Here is a 24,126-nt window from a genome sequence, read left to right as displayed (position 1 = left end):
TGATTGTGTGTTTGTGTGTGTGTGTGTGTGTGTGTATGTGTGGTGTGTAGTTGTTGGTGTGTAGTTGTTAGTTTGTGTAGATCATCAAGAATCTGTTGGTCTGACATATTTTGCAGTAATCCGTTCTAATCTGAGATTACAAGCTTTACGACCCCCAACCCAACAGCCCTGGAGCCAGGCAGCACCCAGGAGAAGCAGGAGGAGACTTTGGTTCTACTGGGCAGCACCCAGTAGAACCAGTAGCACACTGTAGATGTACTGGGCAGCTCAGAGTATAACCATAGTCTCTGTGTCTCCACTTGGCAATTCTCTCTGTGTTTCAGATCTCTGGTTCGGCTCGTTGACCCCTCGGACCAGCAGACCATTGAGTACTGATCCATCGCCCAGCCCTCAGAGCAGACATGAGGAACCAGAGGGTGGAGCGGAGGCCGGGGGGGCGGGGTAAGTCCTGAGGCTCCCACAGGTCCAGGGTCAGGGTGAGGGTTCACTTCTTCATGTCCTGCTGCTGTGGTCGGTGGCCCAGCTCTGCTTCGAGGATGAAGCCTTCCAGGTCTTTCTACGCTACATGGTCCGATGGTTCAGTGATCTCGGCAGTAATGAGCAGAACCACTCCGTCACACTCAGGTGTTCACATGAGCCTCAGTAATGAGAGCTGTAACCAGATTAAGGGCGTTTCATTAGTGCGCATGTAAACACACCGCAGTCTCCTCCCCACCCTCCTAGAGTACCATGTTATCTTATCTCTCCCAGCCAGTCCCATTGCTGGAGCTCTACTGGCCGCACTGGTCCTACTGGCTCTACTGGGCCTGGCCGGCGGCTGTCCGGACGTGTGCAGCTGCGAGGGCAACACCACCGACTGCTCGGGTCTGGGTCTGGTGTCCCTGGGGGCCGCGGCCCCGCTGCCCCCGGGGACCACGGGCCTCTCCGTGGCCCAGAACAACCTCTCCTGGCTGGGGCCCGCCGAGCTGGCCAACCTGTCCTCCTCGGCCTCCCTGGAGGTGCTGGACCTGTCCCAGAACCTGCTGGCCCGCCTCCAGCCCGGGCTGTTCCTGGCCCTGGGGGGCCTGAGGTGGCTCAACCTGTCCTCCAACGCGCTGGGCGCCTCCACCCACCTCCACCCACCACGGAACACCACCGAGGAGCCTGCCCTGATGGGCTGGGACGGAGGTACAGTAAACGGCCTCACTGACCCCTGGAGGGTCTACACAGACCAGAAGGTCCGGGGCTGAAGATCTCTGACCTTAGGACCGACTTCTTCTTGTGTGTTTGATGAGCGTGTTGGAGGGGACGTCCTCATGAGCCGGTCTGTCCTTCCAGGGAGCGGCTCCAGGGGTCCGGGTCTGACCCGGGCCAGCTTCCAGGGGCTGTGGCGGCTCCGGGGTCTGGACTTGTCCGACAACGGGCTGGCGTGGCTGCCGGCCGGGCTGCTGGGCGGCCTGAGGGGCCTGGTCTGGCTGTCCCTGGCCCGGAACCGGCTCAGCGTCCTGGGGAGGGCCGTGCTGGAGCCCCTGGGGCGACTGGAGCAGCTGCAGCTTTCGGGGAACCCCTGGCAGTGTGACTGCCGGCTGGGGGGTCTGCGGCACTGGCTGGACTGGATGGTCTACAGGGGTCAGTCTGGTCTACACATACTAGTGCCTTCTGATACTAGTGCCTTCTGACATTAGTCAGTAGTAGTACATACTGTAGTACATACTGTAGTACCAGCACATACTGTATTACATACTGAGTGTCTCTCTCCCTGCAGGCGGCCAGCTGGACTCCCTGACCTGCGTCCTGCCCCTGGAGGTCAAGGGTCGTGAGGTGCGCAGCCTCCCGGCGGAGATGTTCCTGCGCTGCCTGTATGACCCGTCCTCCCCCTCCTCCCCCTCCCCGCGGGCCCCCTGCCCCCACCGCCCCCACTCCGGGGGGGAGGACTGCGTGCGGACGCGCTACAGGCCGGCCAGCGTGCGGCGGGCCGGGGCCACGCAGGCGGTGGCGGGCGTGGTCTGCGGCACGGTGTGTGTGATGATGGTGGTGGCCGCCACCTACGGCTGCGTCTACGCCTCCCTGATGGCGAGGTACCAGCGGGGCGCCAAGCGCCGCGGGAAACCCCTCCTCCTGCAGGGCGGGGCCACGGGGATGGGGGCGGGGCCTACTGTGAGCCTGACCTCCCCAGAGGAGGAGGAGCAAGAGGAGGAGGAGGAGGAGGAGGATGAGGAGGAGGAGGACGGAGAGGCTCCGCCTAAAGAACCCTGCCCGGTCGTCCCTAGTTACCGCATCAGTAGCTTCTGATTGGACGATGGATCGCGTGGGGGCGGGACGTTGAGCTAGGGTTCCTGATATCGTTTTGAGTCTGGGGGGTTGTCCCGGGTTAGGGTGTAAAGGTTCAGGGTTCAAACCCCACTGTTCAATCTCCCATTCACATCTTTGAACCAGATGACCTCTGACCTCTGCTGGCTCCTTATTGTCATGCCCCTGAACTCACTGGAAGTCACTCAAGGACTAAACCCATAACGTTGTGAGAGCCCACATGACGAGGAGCTACTGCTGACCACCTGATCTCGCTCATCCCTTCCCAGAATGCAGCGTTAAGCCTCATAATAATGTACCTCAGTTCCTCTGCATTAAGATGTCTAGAAAGTTGATTAGTCTGTTGTTCAGAGCCTAAAGCTACCTCCTCTTCTGACCTCGTGGTCTGTTGTGTTTAGTCAGAGGAGCTCTCTGATGGACTCAGAGTCCCTGCTGACCTGCATCTGTGTCTAGTTCTCCTCAGTTCCTGCTATGTTCCCCCTCATATTTTTCCCATGACTGCAACTGAACCATAGCTGCTAGTGAGCACTAGTGAGGATAGCCAAAGAGATCTTGAACTTGTTTGACCTTTAGGACCTCAACATCGATCCAGACCACAACCATTGCTGGAAATACTGTGGAAAGTGTAGAGCTAGTTATCTAGATGTTGTAGCTTACATGGACACCCATATTACAATCGATGAGAGCTGACCCTAACCCTAACTATGTGTTCCTCAGAAAAGTCGATAGGACACTAAGCACCTGTACTGATTCTGTGTGTTTACCTCTGAGGACCCAATAAAGTGTTTCCATGAGTCAGCTGTAGTGCTTCCTGATACTGAGCAGTGAATCACCCTGAACTCCCTCCATCTCGTAACGCTAAACCCACCTCTTAAAAGACAAAGATCACGACAGTGACGACGCTACTGCTGTAACAAAGTCTACACCCAGCAGCAAGTCAGAGGAAGCACCTCCAGCCAGAGCACGGCATCATCCTGTCAGAGCATGACATCACCTGTCAGAACAAGGTTTGATATCACCTGTACAGAGCAACATGTGATATCTCCTGTTTAGAGCAACCTGTGATATCACCCGTCAGAGCAGACTGTGATATCACCTGTTTAGAGCAACCTGTGATATCACCTGTCAGAGCAGACTGTGATATCACCAGTCAGAGCAGGCTGTGATATCACCATTCAGAGCAGGCTGTGATATCACCAGTCAGAGCAGGCTGTGATATCACCAGTCAGAGCAGGCTGTGATATCACCAGTCAGAGCAGGCTGTGATATCACCAGTCAGAGCAGGCTGTGATATCACCAGTCAGAGCAGGCTGTGATATCACCATTCAGAGCAGGCTGTGATATCACCAGTCAGAGCAGGCTGTGATATCACCAGTCAGAGCAGGCTGTGATATCACCAGTCAGAGCAGGCTGTGATATCACTGGTCCACAGTATGCTGTGATATCACCCGTCCACAGTGGGCTGTATACCTGCAGACCAGACAGGAGAATGCGGTGGAACTCACCCCCCACCATGGCCGTCCTCCCCCCTGAAGACATTGTCACGGCCGTGGTGGCGACCACAAACGTTGTTCCTGAAGCGGCACGCAAAGAAGACAGGAAGAGGAAGACAGTTCACTTCCTGTTCTGAAGACCAAATGAAACTTCAAGTCAGGTCGACTCTAATTGGTAGCTGGATCCTGAGAAGTGACCTCTGAAACAAACTGGTTGTAGTGATAGGCAATGTCTACGTTATACAAACACTGACACTATTTAACACATTACATCAAGATTATTAGTACCGATTATTAGTACCAAAGTGTGGACGGTCAATTTTACTTTGTTTAGTTTAGAAATTAGAGATGAGGAGATAGGAGGAAAGAGGAAAGAGGAGAGGAGGGGAGGGGAGGGGAGGGAAGAGGAGGGGAGGAGTGGATAGGAGAGAGAAAGAGGGGAGAGAGGAGAGGAGAGAGGAGAGGGGAGGAGAGCGGTGGAGAGAGGGGAGGAGAGAGGAGGAGGGAGACAGTTAGGAGAGATGAGAGGTGAGGAGAGAGGTGGGGAGGGAGGAGAGAGGAGAGGAGAAGAGAGGTGAGGAAAGGGAAGGAGAGTGGAGAGAGGACAAGGGAGGAGAAAGGGAGGAGGAAATGAGAGGAGCAGACCTTTATCGTTGACGCTGTAGTAGTAGAACTTTCCAGGAGGGTTTTCCACGGCGAGGCGGTACCACAGAGGGAAGTGGTCCACGGTGAACAGGTTGTCCTTATCAGAGGGCGTCAGGAACTTCCTGTCCAGCCAAAACACCACATCATGATGCCAACAGGTAACATCAAACTAACAGGTCACATGATGCCAACCGACAACATCAAGCTAACAGCTAACATGATGCTAACAGATAACATCAAGCTAACAGTTAACATGATGCTAACAGATAACATCAAGCTAACAGTTAACATGATGGTAACCAACGACATCAAGCTAACAGGTGACATGAACATGATGCTAACAGGTAACATCAAGCTAACAGATTACATCTAGTTTCTAACAGGTAAGAGAGGGTGGTTTTATCAGGCGATGTTATCGGGTGGTGTTATCAGTCTGTGTTATTGGAATCTGGTGTTATCGTGTGGTGTTATGGGGTGGTGTTATGGGGTGGTGTTATAGGGTGGTGTTATCGGGCGGTGTTATTGGATGGTGTTATGGAGTGGCGTTTTGGGGTGGTGTTTACGGGTGGTGTTATCGGTTGGTGTTATCAGGTGACCTACTTGGCAATTCTGGTCTCCAGCCCAGCGTATCTGAATAGCCTGGTCAGGCCGGAGCGCGTCCCAAGGAACGCCGTCTCCACCCCCTCCATCACCCTGCAGCGGAAACACCTTCACCTTCAGAAACACTCGGCAGACATCACTTCGTCTCATGTTGATGTGTTAGTGTCTTTTGATAGGAGGGTGGTGTTAGTGGTGTTTGATGTGGCGATGGTGTTAGTGGTGTTAGTGGTGTTTGATGTGATGTTGGTGTTTGTGGTGTTTGATTTGATGATGGTGTTTGATAGGAGGGTGGTGTTTGATGTCATGGTGGTGTTAGTGGTGTTAGTGGTGTTTGATGTGATGATGGTGTTTGATGTGAGGGTGGTGTTAGTAGTGTTTGATTTGATGGTGGTGTTAGGGTGTTAGATGTGTTGTTAGTGGTGTTAGATGTGATGGTGGCGTTAGATGGTGGCGTTAGATGGTGGTGTTAGGGGGTGGCGTTAGATGGTGGTGTTAGATGGTGGTGTTAGATGGTGGTGTTAGATGGTGGTGTTAGATGGTGGTGTTAGATGGTGGTGTTTGATGTGATGGTGGTGTTAGGTGGTGGTGTTAGATGGTGGTGTTTGATGTGATGGTGGTGTTAGATGGTGGTGTTAGATGGTGGTGTTTGATGTGATGGTGGTGTTAGGTGGTGGTGTTAGATGGTGGTGTTTGATGTGATGGTGGTGTTAGGTGGTGGTGTTAGGTGGTGGTGTTAGATGGTGGTGTTAGGGGGTGGGGTTAGATGGTGGTGTTAGACTGTGGTGTTAGGGGGTGGGGTTAGATGGTGGTGTTAGATGGTGGTGTTAGATGGTGGTGTTAGATGGTGGTGTTAGATGGTGGCGTTAGATGGTGGTGTTAGATGGTGGCGTTAGATGGTGGCGTTAGATGGTGGTGTTAGATGGTGGTGTTAGGGGGTGGGGTTAGATGGTGGCGTTAGATGGTGGCGTTAGATGGTGGTGTTAGATGGTGGTGTTAGATGGTGGTGTTAGATGGTGGTGTTAGATGGTGGTGTTAGGGGGTGGTGTTAGATGGTGGTGTTAGGGGGTGGTGTTAGATGGTGGTGTTAGGGGGTGGGGTTAGGTGCTGGGGTTAGGTGTGTTACCCGTCTGGCTCGTTGAGCATCAGGGCGTTCCAGTACGCCTCCAGGGGGGCCGTTACCACGGCGTCGAACAGAGTCTGCTGCAGCAGGCGCTCATCACCTAGGCAACGGGAGGAGAGGAGCATCAGCAGGACACTCCTACTCCCCCAGACCGGTTAAAGGTTCTGCTGGGTCTAGAGGGTTCTGCTGGGTTCTGCTGGGTTTTGCTGGTCTAGAGGGTTCTTCTGGGTTCTGCTGGCCTAGACTCTAGAGGGTTCTGCTGGACTAGAGGGTTCTGCTGATCTAGACTCTAGAGGGTTCTGCTGGTCTAGACTCTAGAGGGTTCTGCTGGTCTAGACTCTAGAGGGTTCTGCTGATCTAGACTCTAGAGGGGTCTGCTGGTCTAGAGGGTTCTGCTGATCTAGACTCTAGAGGGGTCTGCTGGTCTAGACTCTAGAGGGTTCTGCTGATCTAGACTCTAGAGGGGTCTGCTGGTCTAGAGGGTTCTGCTGATCTAGACTCTAGAGGGGTCTGCTGGTCTAGACTCTAGAGGGTTCTGCTGGTCTAGACTCTAGAGGGTTCTGCTGGTCTAGAGGGTTCTGGACTCACACTCCAGGTCCGGTTCCTTCCCCAGCAGGTAGCGGGTCGCTGCCTGCAGCTGGCTGTACTTGCGGTGGTGAGGGTCGATGTCCAGCTCACAGTAGGTCCTGAGACACACACACACACACACACACACACACACACACACACACACACACACACACACACACACACACACACACACACACACACACACACACACACACACACACACACACACACACACAAAGAAAAACACTGGTCATGATACAAGAAGGGACTTCATGGTACAGGAAGTGATGTCGTGCTCCAGGAAGTGAGCGATGCGAGGACTTACCACTCAGAGGAGATGCTGAGGTCCGGAGACATGAGGTCGTGGAGGCCTGGGGAGAGGAAAGGTTCCTCAGGTCAGACATAAAGCAACTGTCAGGTCAATCTATAGGACTTATGGACTTAGGACGCTCATATATATCAATATATATCGATATATATTGATATATATGTCAAACGGACTCCAGGTTAGGACTCACCTTCCTCCACAGAGACGTTCCCCATGACCATGTACTGCCCGTGACCTTTGGTCAGAACCATCCCGAAGCTGTGAGGATACAGAGAGTTAACAAGGCCGCCCCCTGGTGGCCACAGCCTGCTGCTACACAGCCTGACCGTCGGGGTCTCGGGGTTGAATGCTGAATCAAAAGGTCTGGTGTTATCAGCTGCTCTCCGCTGCTCTCTAGTGGTTTCTGGTCGGCAGTACAGCACCATGTCACACTACATGCTGTGCTGCTCATGCTAGTACCTTGATACCTATTGCTATTCAATCATATCACACTGCAGACACATATTATCCATACTGGATATAGAATAAATCATAATAATATATACATTCTATAATATATACCTGAAGGGGGTCTCTGAGATGCTGGTGTAGAAGTAGTCGTTGACCAGGAACAAAGGACGCTTCTGCAGGAGAGGAAACGTATTTAGGATGCTTCCGACTGATAGAAGTACTCTATCCTACTGATAGAGTAGTTTTAGGACACTTAGATTCTACAGTCTTCTCGATGGTATATTCTATAGATGATAAATTCTATGTTTTTATGTAGAAGTTATGTTCTAGATATTATATTCTAGATGTTATGTTCTAGATGTTATATTCTAGATGTTATATTCTAAATTGTATGTTCTAGATGTTGTATTTTAGATGTTATATTCTGGATGTTATAGTCTAGATGTTATACTCCAGATGTAATATTCCAGATGTTATGTAGGTGTTGTATTTCTGCTGACTCACTGCTTTGTCCAGCGAGGCGCGGACATTGAGACTCATCCTGCCGGTCTCCCCTCTCACCATGGCGGTACGCAGCTGGAACACACACACACACACACACACACACACACACACACACACACACACACACACACACACACACGTGAACATAAACATATATGTACTGTACACTTATGTGTGCGTGTGTGTGTGCGCGTGTGTGTGTGTGTGTGTGTGTGTGTGTGTGTGTGTGTGTGTGTGTGTGTGTGTGTGTGTGTGTGTGTGTGTGTGTGTGTGTGTGTGTGTGTGTGTGCTGACCAGCTCGTCTGTGTCCTCCCACTCCACCTCAGCGAGGTCCACACTGTTGTAGTTCGGTTTTGGCTTCAGCTTCCTGCCGTCCTTATACTACACACACACAAACACACACACACACACACACACACACACACACACACACACACACACACACACACACACACACACACACACACACACACACACACACACACAAAAGCCCCCCCCCCACACACACACAACAAAACACACACACACACACACACACACACACACACACACACCCAAAGTTATTTTACGATGTCACAAATTAACTTTTCTTTTGATGTCATTCTTGTGTGCAGCTCCAGTGTGTGTGCAGGTGAGCTCACCAGGGGTCGTAGGTCAGGGTGGGCCAGGATGTATCCGTTGTTGGTGACGAGGAAGGCGTAACCATGGACACCCAGCTGGGAGGAGAGGGGGAGGGGCTTATCTTCATTACACACTCAACTTAATTATACCTGTGCCTGAAGGTGGAGGAGAGTTATGAGGCTGGAGGAGAGAGATGGAGGAGGGGGAGAGGTGGAGGAGGTGGAGGAGAGGAGGCAGTGGAGGAGGAGAGGTGGAAGAGGTGGAGGTGGGGGAGAGGAGGAGGTGGAGGAGAGGTAGAGGAGAGCTGGAGGTGCAGGAGGACGTACCATGTAGCGTGGAGCCAACTTCATCAGCTCCAGCAGGGGGATGTCGGTCCCCACCACGCCCAGCAGGATCCCATGGGACAGCTGGAGAGACGGGCAGCCAATCACAGTTAAGGATTAATACCATCAACACCCTGAGAGTTCAAACACGCTACACTGACATTAGCATTGTAGCATCTGTGGAGTGAGATCACAGAATACCTGGTTAGCTCCCAAGGCTAAATCAGAAGTGTTGAAGGCTAATGGCTGGATGCACAGTACTAAATGCTGCAGGTCAAGTGCTAGGTGCTGAAGGCTAAGTGCTAGGTGCTAAAGGCTAAGTGCTAGGTGCTAAAGGCTAAATGCTTTGGCTTGCTGGGGGTAACTGACCGTCTCTTTCTTCTTGCTGAAGACGGGCATGGCGACGGAGGTCATCAGCAGCAGGCTCTGGGCCTTGGTGGTGAAGAGCTGCATGGGGAGGAACCTTTAGCTAGCGCACGCTAAAGACGCTAATCAGCTGTCACGCACGCTAAAGATGCTTATAAGCTAGCACTCACACTAAAGATGCTAATCAGCTAGTGCTCACGCTACAGATGCTAGTCAGTTGGTGCTCACGCTAAAGATGCTATTCAGCTGGCGCTGTGGTAACAGAGGAAGTGGAAGGCCATGGTTGTAATGGGCAGCTCCCAGTCTATATTGATCTATTGGTCATCTATTGGTCTATTCTATTGATCCTCTGTAGGTTTATCTATTGATACACACCAGGTATACTCTACATCTATCGACACTCTATAGCTATATCTATGGATAATCTATTGGTGTATCTATTAATCCTCTAATTTATCTATTGATTCTCTATAGGTTTATTTATTGATCATCTATTGGTTTATCTATTGATAATCTAAAGGTTTATTGAACCTCTACAGGTTTATCTATTGATCCTCTATAGGTTTATCTATTGATCCTCTATAGGTTTATCTATTGATCATCTGTCAGGTCAACTTTACCTTATTGGTGTTTGGGAGCTGGCGGTTGATGGACAGCAGAGCATGATGGGAAAATGAGTTCACACAGGAAGGATGACGCACAGATGATAGATGATGGATGTGCTGATATGTATGGATCGGGCTTCAGGGGTAGAGTGAATGAGTGAGTGAGTGAGACTGATTGTGTGTCTGTGTTTGCGCTTGTGTGTAGGTGAGTGTTTATGTGTGTGTGTGTGTGTGTGTGTGTGTGTGTGTGTGTGTGTGTGTGTGTGTGTGTGTGTGTGTGTGTGTGTGTATTAGTGTTTGTGTAAGTGTGTGTGGGTGTGTGTGTCTGTTTCTGTGAGAGCATTAACGTGTGTGTGTGTGTGTGTGTGTGTGTGTGTGTGTGTGTGTGTGTGTGTATTAGTGTTTGTGTAAGTGTGTGTGGGTGTGTGTGTCTGTTTCTGTGAGAGCATTAACGTGTGTGTGTGTGTGTGTGTGTGTGTGTGTGTGCGTGTGTGTGTGTGTGTGTGTGTGTGTTTGTGTGTGTGTGTCTGCCTCACCACAGTGTCCATGTATGCCTCGGTCCAGATGATGTCGTGGTCGTGGTTGATGACCATCGGTCGGCTCAGGACATGGAGGTACTCCATCACGTTCTCCTGGACGTCAGCCAGCGTAGAGATATGGGTATAGTACCCTACACACACATACACACGCACACACACACACACACACACACACACACACACACGTTAATGCTCTCACACTAGCCTGCTTAACGCTAGCATGCTAACCACTACTGTGTTAACGGCTAACATGCTATAGGACGGGGTGCAGGGGTCAGAGGTCGGAGATCAGAACCTTTGTTGTTGCAGGCGATCCACTTGGTGTTCTGAGCGAAGGTCATCTCTCGGCCAATCAGGTAGGTGAATACCCTCACCTGGACAACACACACACATCAGGAACCAATCAGGAACCAATCAGGAACCAGAACCACCCTTTACCCACAGCAACCCGGAGGAACAACAGGGAGCCCAGAGGAACCAGAGGTACCAGAGGGAGCCCTGAGGAACCAGAGGAACAAGAGGAACAACAGGGAGCCTTGAGGAACCAGAGGAACCAGAGGAACCAGAGGGACCAGAGGAACCAGAGGTACAAGAGGAACCAGAGGAACCAGAGGGAAAAGAGGAACCAGAGGAACCAGAGGTACCAGAGGAACCAGAGGAACCAGAGGAACCAGAGGAACCAGATGGAGCCCTGAGGAACCAGAGGAACCAGAGGAACCAGAGGAACCAGAGGAACCAGAGGGAGCCCTGAGGAACCAGAGGAACCAGAGGAGCAGGAACCTCAGGGATCCGGGAGCTGGACCTACCCGGCGGTCCGGCCAGTTGAACTCCTTGAAGACCTCCTCGTAGTCCTCCATCGCTCCGTCGGTGATCAGCATGATGGCCTGGTTACACATGCTGCCTTGACCCAGGGAGCGGGTCTACACACACACACACAAACACACACCTGGTTACACCTGCTGCCCTGACCCAGGGAGCGGGTCTACAAACACAAACACACACCTGGTTACACCTGCTGCCCTGACCCAGGGAGCGGGTCTACAAACACAAACACACACCTGGTTACACCTGCTGCACTGACCCAGGGAGCGGGTCTACAAACAATTACAATTAGGGCATTTAGCAGACGCTTTTATCCAAAGCGACTTACATCGGTTAATACACACATTGACACACGAGGGCAGAGTCAACCATCCAAGGCGACAGCCTTGGATGGTTGGGTGTGTTGTGGGTGTGTTGTGGGGGTGTGTTGTGTCTTGCTCAGGGACACATCGACACTCAACTAGGAGGAGCTGGGGATTGAACTGGTTACAAATTGAACTTGGTTACAAAACAACTGCTCTACCTCCTGAGCTAAGCCGACCCACACACACAAAGCCGACCCACACACACACACGCACACGCACACGCACACACACACACACACACACACACACACACACACACACACACACACACACACACACACACACACACACACACACCTGGTTACACATGCTGCCCAGATTGAGGGACCGGGTCCACACACACACACACACACACACACACACACACACACACACACACACACACACACACACACACACACACACACACACACACACACACACACACACACACCAGGTTGAGGACTTTAAAAGCCTCTTTCATGGCCTTGTTGATCTTTGCTTCTCCTTTAACATGAAGACCATCCACCAACGTCTTGAAGTGCTGTTAAAGAGAGAGAGAGAGAGAGAGAGAGAGAGAGAGAGAGAGAGAGAGAGAGAGAGAGAGAGAGAGAGAGAGAGAGAGAGAGAGAGAGAGAGAGAGAGAGAGAGAGAGAGCGTTAGGGGGCTCTATAAAGTGTTGCCTGTGAAGCCGTTTAAGAGTGGATCTGAGATTAGGAGGTTCTGCACTAATCAGATCCTCTGGACTTGGCTCCTTGCTCTCTGGTTGGACCTCACAGGGCAGTGTAGGACTTTAGAAGATTCTAGCCAGTAACGGCTTATCCTTCTCATTGCTAGTGCCAGCTGACAAGCACACAGCAGCACATTAGGAAGGGATAGCATTGCTCTAAGACCTTCTAGCCGAGCTTCTCACATAGGGCATAGCTCTAATCCATTCTGACAGATAGCACAACACTAGCATAACTCCTTACTTATAGCATAGCTCTAATCCATTCTGACAGATAGCACAACACTAGCATAACTCCTTACTTATAGCATAGCTCTAATCCATTCTGACAGATAGCACAACACTAGCATAACTCCTTACTTATAGCATAGCTCTAATCCATTCTGACAGATAGCACAACACTAGCATAACTCCTTACTTATAGCAGAGCTCTAATACAGGGGTCGGAAACCCTAGTAGGCACGCGTGCCACCACTGGCACGTGGCAGCATAATCATTGGGACACTTGAGAAAAAAAACAAAACGTTTTGTCTATTTTTTTTATCAAAAAATGTCACCACACAATGCGGCATAATCATTACTATCGATTTTTTTTGCACTTTATTCTGTTTTGGGCATTTGCTCCCAGTGCGAATATGTTTAAATGAGATACTGAAAGCAGTGTTCTGAAATGGGATCAATTGATAGTATTTTCCTAGACCTATGTTGTGAGTAATAGAGAAGAACATTTTTCAAATATTGTGGCAAGTGGCCTGTATGCATCGCCTTGACATCGTTTTGCAAAGCTGTACATGTCTTAAAGATATGATGTGGATGGTTCCAACATTCTTATATATTCTCGTTTTTTACATTTCTCACATTGGAAATATGTTTTTGAATGAGTTTCAGAAAGTGGTGTTTTAAGATGGGACAGATGTAATTATAATTTGTAATCCCATTTTGCAAATATAACAACAAAAAAATCATTATACAATTCCAGGTCTTCTGGAAATGTTTTTGGACGCATAATTCAGCTTAATATTTAATATATTGTTGCTTAAGGCACACTCAGTAACAAGAAAATGTCAAACTGGCACTGCATGTTGAACAGGTTGCTGACCCCTGCTCTAATAGATTCTGACAGATAGCACAATGCCAGCATAGCTCCTCGCATAAAGCATAGCTCTTACACATTCTGACAGATAGCAGCATGCTAGCCTAGCTCCTCACATAGAGCATAGCTCTGATACATTCCGACAGATAGCACAATGCTAGCCTAGCTCCTCAAATATAGCATAGCTCTAATACATTCTGACAGATAGCACAATACTAGGCTAACTCCTAACATATAGCATAGCTCAATACATTCTGACCGATAGCACAATGCTAGGGTAGCTCCTAACATATAGCATAGCTCTAATACATTCTGAACGATATCACTATGCTAGGCTAGCTCACAACATATAGCATAGCTCTAATACATTAGGGCAGGTAGAACAATGCTAGGCTAACTCCTAACATATAGCATAGCTCCAATACATTCTGACAGAAAGCACCATGCCCACCTAGCCCCTTAGAAGAAGGGCTAAGTCATGCAGGCTACAGGTGGCATTCAGTGTGCTAAAGTAGGTCAGTGGGCTAATCCCACAGGGTTTCTCCTGGGCCAGGAGGCTCGAGGTGTGGGATGAATATCCGCTGATCCCCGGCTGATTAGCCTCACCCTGGCCCCCCTGCAGGCCAGGGCAGGATAACGGTCTTACCTCCCTGTTGTCCAGGTCAGCCTGCACCAGCGTGCCTCTGAAGCAGGGCTCCACATAGCGGACGTAGTCTGTGTACTGGACAGAAAACGGACATGTTAGACCCATGAGTGGAGAATGGACCCCTGCTGAGCTATCGGAGAAACCAGGTGGGGGATGAGGTGTTTCCCATTCCGACTTTACACCTCCGACCGTTAACAAAGGCCGCAAAATATCGTGTTAGTGTTTGATGTTCTCTGCTTAGTTAATAAGCTAGTCATGTGATGATATCGGATCGGCGCATAGATTTGCATACTCACCGATACGATACTGTGTTTTAGGCAGTATCTGAGGAATTTCAGATACTTGTATCGGTATCGGAACCACTCTCAAAACCTCCAACAGTCGTGGTGCAACTCTGCACCACGACTTTGAAGGGCTTCTGTGGATGGCTCCTCCACTCTGAAGGTGTGCTGTGTTCTTGTGCTCACTCGGAGTGGACACAACATGACTTAGTGACAGTAGGATGGCGGTTCTCACGGCAATGATGTTGACAAAGTCGTTCTCCCCCAGCGTGTCCAGGATGGTGTTGATGGTGTGCTTGGCGATGGTCATCTTCAAACCCTTCATGCTGCCGCTGATGTCCACCATGATGATGATGTCTTTAGGAGAAGTGGCCGCCTGGATGTACCTGCAGGGACCGCATACTATCACCTCAGACCTCCTGACACCACCTCAGATACCTTAGATACTGAGGTCTACCTCCTAACCCTAAGATACTGAGGTTTATCTCCTAACACTAAGATACTGTGGTCTACAACCTAACCCTTAGATACTGAGGTCTACCTCCTAACCCTAAGATACTGAGGTTTATCTCCTAACACTAAGATACTGAGGTCTACCTCCAACACATCACTCACCAGTTGCGGTTCCTGCAGTCGTATGCGGCCACACCGTTGGCGTCTGGAGTCCATTTGATCCCTGAGGAGACGTCATGATGGTTAGATACCTGACCTTCACACGGCTCTCAGCTCTGGAACAAACCAGGTCCCTCTTCACAGAACCAAGGACATTTAGACAACGCTGCTCGAAGTGCATCCCTTTAGAACCTAAGGAACTATCAAGGAATCCTGACACCAGAGATCATCTTTTACAGAGCTGTGGTAAAAGATCATCTCCTTCAGCACCTATTTCCCTCCTAAAGACCCTTGAAGGAGGATCTTCTTCTGTGGACTTTCGGTTCTTCCGTCTTGGTTTTGGGTTTTACTCCACGTCCATTAGAGGGCTGAGGATCTGCTAGTGTTGGATACTGGGGAGCTGTGAAGCCCTTTGAGACTGGACCTGGGGCTAAAGCGCTCCACACATGAAGTGGATGTGACTTGAACAGGGGTGGAGATCATCGTTGAGGAACATCCTTAAGGAACCTTTTTAAGCAGCCTGATCCAGGGTAGATCCTGAGGAACCTTGCTAGGAACCTCACCGGGGTAGATCCTGAAGAAGCCAGTGGAGCTGCCGAAGTACTGCCAGGTGAGGGTGGGGTCCTTCTGGAAGTTGTTGATGAATACATCGTTGAGAGCCTCTGAGTTGTAGATGGCGTTCAGGATGTTGGGGTCTGCAGAGGACGAGCCCTGATCAGATCCGCTCCACACACACGTCACCCTCCACTGGGTTGGATCAGGACTCCAAATCACAAAACAATAATGTAATAATAATACATTATGAGTTCATAATGCTGAATCATAGTCTAGATGTTGCATCTTCAGACAGGTTGGGCTGAATCTCTGTACTGTCCTTGGAGAGGTCACAATAACTTTGAGCCTATTACAGCGTGATATACAAACAGTGCCTTGCTCAGGGGCACTGGAAGGAGCATGTACTGTAACGTTAGAAGTCCTGGTTTAATATCCAGTGTGCAGGGGCTGGATGAGAGCGGTCTGGGTCCAGGGTCAGAGGGGTCCATGGGGTCTAAGGGGCCCAGACCTCGGTTGTAGACATATGTGGGGACCTGGATGAGGGGTCTGGGGGGTCTATGGGGGGTCTAGGGAGTTGGACCTCTGTTGTAGACGTTGGTGGGGACCTGGATGAAGGGTCTGGGGGGTCTGGGGGATCTATAGGGGGTCTGGGGGGTCTGTAGAGGGTCTGGGGGGGAAGACCTCAGTTAGAGACGTACGTGGTGATCTGGATAAGGGGTCTGGGGGTCCATAGGGGGTATTGGGGGTCTATCGGGTCTGGGGGGGTCTTGTGGGTCTATAGGGGGTCTGAGGGTCAATGGGGGTCTGGGGGATCCTGGGGGATCCTGTGGGTCTATAGGGGGTCTAGGGGGTCTATGGGGGTCTGGGGGGTCCATAGGGGATCTGGGGGGTCAGACCTCGGTTGTAGACGTTGGTGGGGACCTGGATGTCGCTCTGCTGGACATTGACCAGCAACTGGTTGAAGTGTTCGTTCTCCTCCAGGGGAAAGTCTCCTCCCAGCGGGGCGAAGTTCCCGTCCTCATCCCCCGAGTTGATCAGCATGGAGTTATAGTAGTCAAACTGAGCGTAGAACCACAACACATAGAACCATGGAGTTATAGTAGTCCAACAGACCGTAGAACCAAAACACATAGAGTTATAGTGGTCAAACTGAATGTAGAACCATAACGCATAGAACCTTGAAGTTATAGTATTGAAACTGAACGTAGTTATAGTAGGAAAACTGACCTTAGAACCACAACACATAGAACCATGAAGTTATGATGACCATAGAACCAAAACACATAGAACAAAACAGAACAGAAAACGAGAAGAAGGGACTCCACTGACCTGCATGGTGGCGTTTGAAATCGTGGTAGAGATCTGCGTCTTCGGCTGACTCCGCTAACCTCTACAGAGGAACGCAAGCATCCAGGACATGGGTTTGAGATCCGCATTGTGTGGACCACATCTCACAGCTGAACATTGTGGCTGCAGAGCTGCCTACTGCTGACCGCTAACTTCTAAATGCTTACGGCTAACTGCTAACCTCTAACTGCTAACCGCTAACTGCTAACCTCTAACTGCTAACGCCTAACGGCTAACTGCTAACCTCTAACTGCTGACCGCTACCTACTAACCTCTAACATCTAAATGCTAACGGCTAACTGCTAACCTCTAACTGCTGACCGCTAACCTCTAACTGCTAACTGCTAATGGATGGGTCTATACCTTCACAGACTTCATCTTGCTGCCCAGCATTCGCTCTATGTCCTCAGAGAAGTCCTTCACCAGGTCCATCCCGTCCAGCTCCACGATCTTCACGATGGGCTCCACATCCTTCAGTTTCTACACACACACACACACACACACACACACACACACACACACACACACACACACACACACGTTACTTTACGTTTCAGGGACGTTCCCAGGCCATTCGATTGAATGGAATGGTATATGTTCCATGGTGGTCATTGGTTCTTACCTTCTGGAGCAGGAGAGATCCAGAGTATTTGGTGGTGATGTCACGGAGCTGGACGGACAGGACAGACGCCCACTGCTGAACCCTGAGAGAGAGAGAGAGAGAGAGAGAGAGAGAGAGAGAGAGAGAGAGAGAGAGAGAGAGAGAGAGAGAGAGAGAGAGAGAGAGAGAGAGAGAGAGAGAGAGAGAGAGAGAGAGAGAGAGAGAGAGAGAGAGAGAGAGAGAGAGAGAGAGAGAGAGAGAGAGAGAGAGAGAGAGAGAGAGAGAGAGAGAGAGAGAGAGAGAGAGCGCAGGTGTAAGAGGGAGACAGACAGACAGACAGACAGACAGACAGACAGACAGACAGACAGACAGACAGACAGACAGACAGACAGACAGACAGACAGACAGACAGACAGACAGACAGACAGACAGACAGACAGACAGACAGACAGACAGACAGAGTTAGAGTGGGAGAATGAACTGGAACTGACTGGACTACAATATTACATCATAGCACTAGCTAACTCTCCAACATCACCTCATCGTAATGGACTCTAGAACATGAAATCATAACTCTAGAACTGACTACAACGTTATATCATAACTAGATCATTGCATTATACCTCTAGACCTTGTCTATAACATGACATCTTAACAAGAACAGTACATCAAAACTCTAAAACGAACATCCTAGCTCCAGAACTGACTCCAACATAACATCGTGACTCTGTTGCGCTGGATGAAATAACCCCAGCCCTGACCCAAAAGATGTGATGTAGGGCAGACAGAGAGGGAGCAAATTACAGTTAATCTGCCTTGATAGGGGAGGAGAGGGGTGACGGGAGGTGACGAGAGGAGAGGAGAGGAGAGGAGGAGAGGAGAGAGGACGGGTGAGGAGAGGAGAGGAGGAGAGGAGAGGGGTAAAGGGGAGAGGGTGACCAACTCACGTTTCTGGTGGGATCTTCATCTGGGCTTGACCTGAGTCCCACAGGCTGCAAAAGAAAATCAGGAGCAGAATCACTCTGGTCCCGGTATCCATTGTCCCTGGAGGTCCTCAGGTCCAGACCCCCTGGCTCAGCTCCTCTCTAGGGTCCGGATAAGGACTCAGGTCTTTGTTTAGTTCGCGAGGAGCCAGAGGGGAACCGGGTTCTTCATGCTCAGCCTACAGGCAGCCAGCACACCAAGCGGAGGTCCCCCCGGAGACTTGCTAGGAGACCGACAGGAGGTTGTTGTTTAGATATGGTGCCTAGGTGGTGTGAGATGGTTGCTAGGAGACGGTTGCCAGGAGGATGTTGTATGGATATGGTTGCTAGGAGGTGGTTGCTAGGAGATGGTCACCCATTGACATCCTTCCATTCATCCTGAAGTACAAAGAATCAACCAGAAGCCCGTTACCAGGACAACCACTCCAACAAACCAATTATCAACCGCCCCCAGGACCTATTACCATGACGACCATAACAACAACACCAGGAGCCGCTGTGGGGAACTCCGACGGTCCCGGCAGGAGGATGTTTAAGACCAGGAGGAGAAGAGGAGGAGTTTGGAGGTTTCCCCAATACTGCCGCTGTCACAGGTCACATGGTCATCCTCATGTCAACCAATCAGCTGCAAGGGAGCGGTCCGCCCGCCGTCGCCATCCCAGTCAGAGAGCTGCACGCCGAGGACCTCAGGAGGATGAGGAGCGGCAGCAGGAGGTGCTAGAGGAGCGGGCAGCAGGGGGTGTAGGAGGAGGAGCAGGCAGCAGGAGGTGCAGGAGGAGGAGGTGCAGGAGCAGCACTGATGGTGTGAGCCTCTCTCCTCTCTCGTCGCCAAATTTACCACCTAATCCACTTGGATTAAGACCCCACACACACTCTCACACACTCTCACACACTCATACACAAACAGACACACACACACACACACACACACACACACACACACACCGACACACACAGACACACACACGAGGGGAGGGGGGGGGGGGGGGGGGGGGGGGGGGGGGGGGATTGGACAACAGGGACCGATTCTCTCTAAGAGGATTACAGTAATTTGTGGAGACAGGCTCCTGGCCCACCAATCAGGGTGGAGATGGGTTAGGGTCCGACCAATGGGGGAGCAGGAAAGTCCCGTCGATTTAGTTTAGGCTGAAACTGGGTGACCTGCAGCCAACACAAACACACACACACACACACACACACACACACACACACACACACACACACACACACACACACACACACACACACACACACACACACACAGTGCTGTGTGTATTTGGGTTGGCGGTTCGGGCGTATCCTATATTCAGGACGGCTAGAGATCCACAGACTTAAACTATTATCTCTTAAAAGCCAAAATAGAGTAGTTTAGCTAGTGGGGAGAGCTAGCGAGAGTTAGCTTGGTGTCTACGAGAAAATCTGTGGTCAGTGATCCGACTGACCGGGGGAACATGAGGGCTGCGTGCGCATCGTAGTGGAGGAGGCTGGACAGACTAGATATTTTTCTTTTAAACGCACATTATTACTTTTTTCCAGTTTTCCTGTAAAAGATTTTCCTGAGTTACTTCTTAGTTTTTCTAAACAAATATTTAATTAGATCGATTTAATTAGACAGATATTTGATTGAATATGAGCTGATTGTTGTGAAGGCCTGACATCACAGACCCGTCAGCCTATACTGAGATCTGTCGAGTGACCCCGGACTCTCTCTATCTTTCTTCCACTGCTTTTGTCTTGTTTCTCTCTATATTTAAGCAAATCAAATCAAGCAAGCAAACGAAATACGAAATGCGAAATATGAACCGGTGTCTGTCTGTCTGTCTGTCTGTCCCACTCCTCTCACTCATCTCTCTCTGTGCGAAACATTGGGCAAAGAATGCCATCTAGTGTTTAAGGACTGGACTGCAGCCCACCATTTGAGTACTGGTACTACCCTAGGCCCAGTACTGGGACTACCCTGGACCCAGTACTGGTACTACCCTAGACCCAGTACTGGGGGTAGTACCAGTCTGGTACTACCCTAGATCCAGTACTGGGACTACCCTGGACCCAGTACTGGTACTACCCTAGACCCAGTACTGGTACTACCCTAGACCCAGTACTGGTACTCCCCTAGACCCAGTACTGGTACTCCCCTAGACCCTTCTGCTACTACCCTAGACCAAGTACTGGGACTACCCTAGACCCAGTACTGGACCTAGCCTAGACCCAGTACTGTTACTAGCCTAGTTTTGTGGTGAAAGTAGTAGTGGAGGAGGTTTTGGTGGTGGAGGGGGGAGTGGTAGATGTGGGTGGGAGATGGTGATGGTGGAAGTGGAGGGGCTGGTGGAGGAGGAGATGGTGGTGTAGGAGGTTGTAGTGGAGGAGGTTTTGGTGGTGGAGGGGGGAGTGGTAGATGTGGTGGTGGATGTTCAGGTGCTTGTGGTGGCGGTGGAGGAGGAGGTTGTAGTGGAGCTGGTGGTGGAGGTGGTGGTGCCGCTGGTGGTGGTGGTGGTGGTGGTAGTGGTGGTGGAGGAGGAGGTTGTAGTGGAGCTGGTGGTGGAGGTGGTGGTGCAGCTGGTGGTGGTGGTGGAGGTGGTGGTGGTGGTGGTGGTGGTGGTGGTGGTGGAGGTGGTGGTGGTGGTAGTGTGAGAGGAGTTGTGGAGGATGTGCTTGTAGGAGGAGGGGGTGGAGGAGGTGGAGGAGGAGGGGGGGGGTGGAGGAGGAGGAGGAGGAGGAGGGGGAGGAGGGGGTGGAGGAGGAGGAGGAGGAGGGGGTAGAGGCTAGAGTGTTGTCTGTCTGTGGTCTTTGCGCTGTGCAGCTGTTGTGACAGGACACCACCCGCGCTCCATCACAGCCTCCACCGCTAAGCTCCAGCTGCACAGCGCACGCACAGCTAGCAGACCGCCTAGCCTAGCATAGCATAGCATGCGGCCACACCCCCTCCCCCACCACCACCGCAACCTCCTCCATCACTTCCACCTCCACTTCCACTATTAACACTGCTACCACTACCATTATCAACCCCACCTCCTTCTCCGCCACCACTTCCACCACCGCCATTAACACCGTCACCACCTCCTCCGCCACCATCATCTCCACCACCTCATCCTCCTCCACCACCATCATCTCAACCTCCTCCTCAACCACCTGGAGGGTCTGGAGGTCTGGAGGTCTAGTGGTCAGAAGGTCTGGAGGTCTGGTGGTCTGGAGGTCTAGTGGTCAGAAGGTCTGGAGGTCTGGAGGTCTGGTGGTCTGGAGGTCTAGTGGTCTGGTGGTCTGGAGGTCTAGTGGTCAGAAGGTCTGGAGGTCTGGTGGTCTGGAGGTCTAGTGGTCAGAAGGTCTGGAGGTCTGGAGGTCTGGTGGTCTGGAGGTCTAGTGGTCTGGTGGTCTGGAGGTCTAGTGGTCTAGGGGTCTTGAGGTTCTGGAGGTCTTGTGGTCTAGGGGTCTTTGGGTTCTTGGGATGTGGGGGTTCCTCATGAACTACCACTGCTGTGTAAGCCAGCGGTACCCAGAGGTGGGGTGGGGGTGGTCAGGGGATGGAGGTGGGGTGGGGGTGGGGGTGGTGTGGGTGGTGGGGCGTGCCAGACCAGCTGTCAGGCCTGGCACGCTCCTGGCAGGAGTCAGGGGGGGGCAGGGTGCTCTGTCATCAGACAGCCCTACAGAGACGTGTGTGTGTGTGTGTGTGTGGAACTTCCAGGTTCCTGAGGGCCCCGGTTTGGCCCGCTAACGTTCTTCTAATCCTACAGACCTGCTGCTGTCAATCACCTCACGTCACCACGGAAACCGCGCTCTGCACGTTCCAATAGTTCATACTCAGTATTCAGTAAAGTACTGTAGTTAGGTACTAGGGGGCTCCGTGGTTATTGATCTGATGTTTTTATCCAAAGAGACTTACAGTGAACGCAGATACAGGTAATTAAGGAGCAGTAGGGGTTAGACAGTACAGAGACAGGTCATTAAGGAGCAGGTAGGGGTTAGACAGTACAGAGACAGGTCATTAAGGAGCAGGTAGGGGTTAGACAGTACAGAGACAAGTCATTAAGGAGCAGTAGGGGTTAGACAGTACAGAGACAGGTCATTAAGGAGCAGGTAGGGGTTAGACAGTACAGAGACAAGTCATTAAGGAGCAGTAGGGGTTAGACAGTACAGAGACAGGTCATTAAGGAGCAGGTAGGGGTTAGACAGTACAGAGACAGGTCATTAAGGAGCAGGTAGGGGTTAGACAGTAGAGAGACAAGTCATTAAGGAGCAGGTAGGGGTTAGACAGTACAGAGACAGGTCATTAAGGAGCAGTAGGGGTTAGACAGTACAGAGACAAGTCATTAAGGAGCAGGTAGGGGTTAGACAGTACAGAGACAGGTCATTAAGGAGCAGGTAGGGGTTAGACAGTAGAGAGACAAGTCATTAAGGAGCAGGTAGGGGTTAGGCAGTACAGAGACAGGTCATTAAGGAGCAGTAGGGGTTAGACAGTACAGAGACAAGTCATTAAGGAGCAGGTAGGGGTTATACAGTACAGAGACAGGTCATTAAGGAGCAGTAGGGGTTAGACAGTACAGAGACAGGTCATTAAGGAGCAGGTAGGGGTTAGACAGTACAGAGACAGGTCATTAAGGAGCAGTAGGGATTAGACAGTACAGAGACAGGTAGATTGAGGACACTGGGGATGGAACAGACGGTCCTGAGGCCCAGAGCCCTTCAACAACACGGCGCGGCAGCTCAACGCCCGACCTGCTGTAAAGAACACTCAGGTCAAAGGTCACGGCTGCAGTTTCTGATGGGTGGGGGGGACGCGAGGACTTTGACCCCTGGAACACACACACACAACAACACACATGCTTGTACACACACACACACACACACACACACACACACACACACACACACACACACACACACACACACACACACACACACACACACACACACACACACACACACACACACACACACATACACACAGTGGCACGTGTCTATCAGACTGACTGTAAAGCTGTTATCAGCTTTGACCAGACTTGGCTGCCCATGTAAACCCACTGAGTTCCTCCAGCGGGACCCAGTGGGACGGAGCCCAGAGCCCTCTGAAGGTATCCCCTGACCCGTAACCTCTTTATGAAAGGAGTAAGGGCTCCTGGCCGCCCAGAGCGGCACGCGGAGGCGGAGCTAGAGCCGCTTTACTGGCTGCTGCGGTGCCTGTCTGTCAGCAGGAGGCCTTAATACGAGCCCACACACACTCACACGCAAGCGCACACACACACACATACACACATACACACACAAACAGAAACACACACACACACGCACCTACGCACACACATGCACACACACACAAACAGATACACGCGCACGCACCCATAGATACACGCACACACGCACACAGACACAAAGATACACACACACACAAGCGCACACATGAACACAAACAGAAACACACAAACAACCAAGCATGCGTACATTCACAAACTGGCACACAAGCGCAAACACACACTCACACACACACACACACACACACACACACACACACACACACACACACACACACACACAGTAACACACACACACACACACACACACACACACACACACACACACACACACACACACACACACACACACACACACACACACACACACACACACACACACACACAGTCACACACACAGGGACACTGGGGTGGTGAGC

The 24,126-nt window shown here is 51.2% G+C and overlaps 2 protein-coding genes across 5 annotated transcripts in view; one reads left to right on the top strand and one right to left on the bottom strand.

Moving 5' to 3' along the window:
- Positions 1-3,083, top strand: part of LOC132464342 (leucine-rich repeat and transmembrane domain-containing protein 2-like) — a 4,723-nt gene extending 1,640 nt beyond the window's left edge. For all 4 annotated transcript variants that reach the window (XM_060060667.1, XM_060060669.1, XM_060060670.1 and 1 more), the window contains 4 exons: positions 324-441; positions 751-1,167; positions 1,318-1,608; positions 1,745-3,083. In XM_060060667.1, coding sequence (XP_059916650.1) covers positions 402-441; positions 751-1,167; positions 1,318-1,608; positions 1,745-2,271 — 1,275 coding nt within the window. In that variant the 5' untranslated portion in view covers positions 324-401 and the 3' untranslated portion in view covers positions 2,272-3,083. The remainder of the gene's footprint in view (positions 1-323; positions 442-750; positions 1,168-1,317; positions 1,609-1,744) is intronic.
- LOC132464340 (voltage-dependent calcium channel subunit alpha-2/delta-4-like) overlaps positions 1-19,361 on the bottom strand; it is a 29,088-nt gene extending 9,727 nt beyond the window's left edge. The window contains 29 exon segments of the mRNA XM_060060663.1: positions 3,795-3,863; positions 4,428-4,549; positions 5,028-5,120; positions 6,151-6,247; positions 6,736-6,833; positions 7,043-7,088; positions 7,236-7,303; positions 7,607-7,668; positions 8,000-8,071; positions 8,294-8,380; positions 8,641-8,715; positions 8,947-9,027; positions 9,313-9,390; positions 9,930-9,947; positions 10,451-10,584; positions 10,749-10,827; positions 11,260-11,373; positions 12,074-12,163; positions 14,086-14,160; positions 14,602-14,752; positions 14,982-15,042; positions 15,542-15,673; positions 16,430-16,592; positions 16,863-16,877; positions 16,879-16,923; positions 17,244-17,360; positions 17,503-17,584; positions 18,429-18,842; positions 18,929-19,361. Coding sequence (XP_059916646.1) covers positions 3,795-3,863; positions 4,428-4,549; positions 5,028-5,120; positions 6,151-6,247; positions 6,736-6,833; positions 7,043-7,088; positions 7,236-7,303; positions 7,607-7,668; positions 8,000-8,071; positions 8,294-8,380; positions 8,641-8,715; positions 8,947-9,027; positions 9,313-9,390; positions 9,930-9,947; positions 10,451-10,584; positions 10,749-10,827; positions 11,260-11,373; positions 12,074-12,163; positions 14,086-14,160; positions 14,602-14,752; positions 14,982-15,042; positions 15,542-15,673; positions 16,430-16,592; positions 16,863-16,877; positions 16,879-16,923; positions 17,244-17,360; positions 17,503-17,584; positions 18,429-18,520 — 2,416 coding nt within the window. The 5' untranslated portion in view covers positions 18,521-18,842; positions 18,929-19,361.
- Positions 19,362-24,126: the final 4,765 nt, after the last annotated feature.

This window comes from Gadus macrocephalus, chromosome 9 (assembly GCF_031168955.1).
Source record: "Gadus macrocephalus chromosome 9, ASM3116895v1".
Lineage (NCBI taxonomy): Eukaryota > Metazoa > Chordata > Actinopteri > Gadiformes > Gadidae > Gadus > Gadus macrocephalus.
The sequence above is the reverse complement of the archived record's forward strand: the minus strand, read 5'-3'. Positions and strand labels throughout refer to the sequence as shown.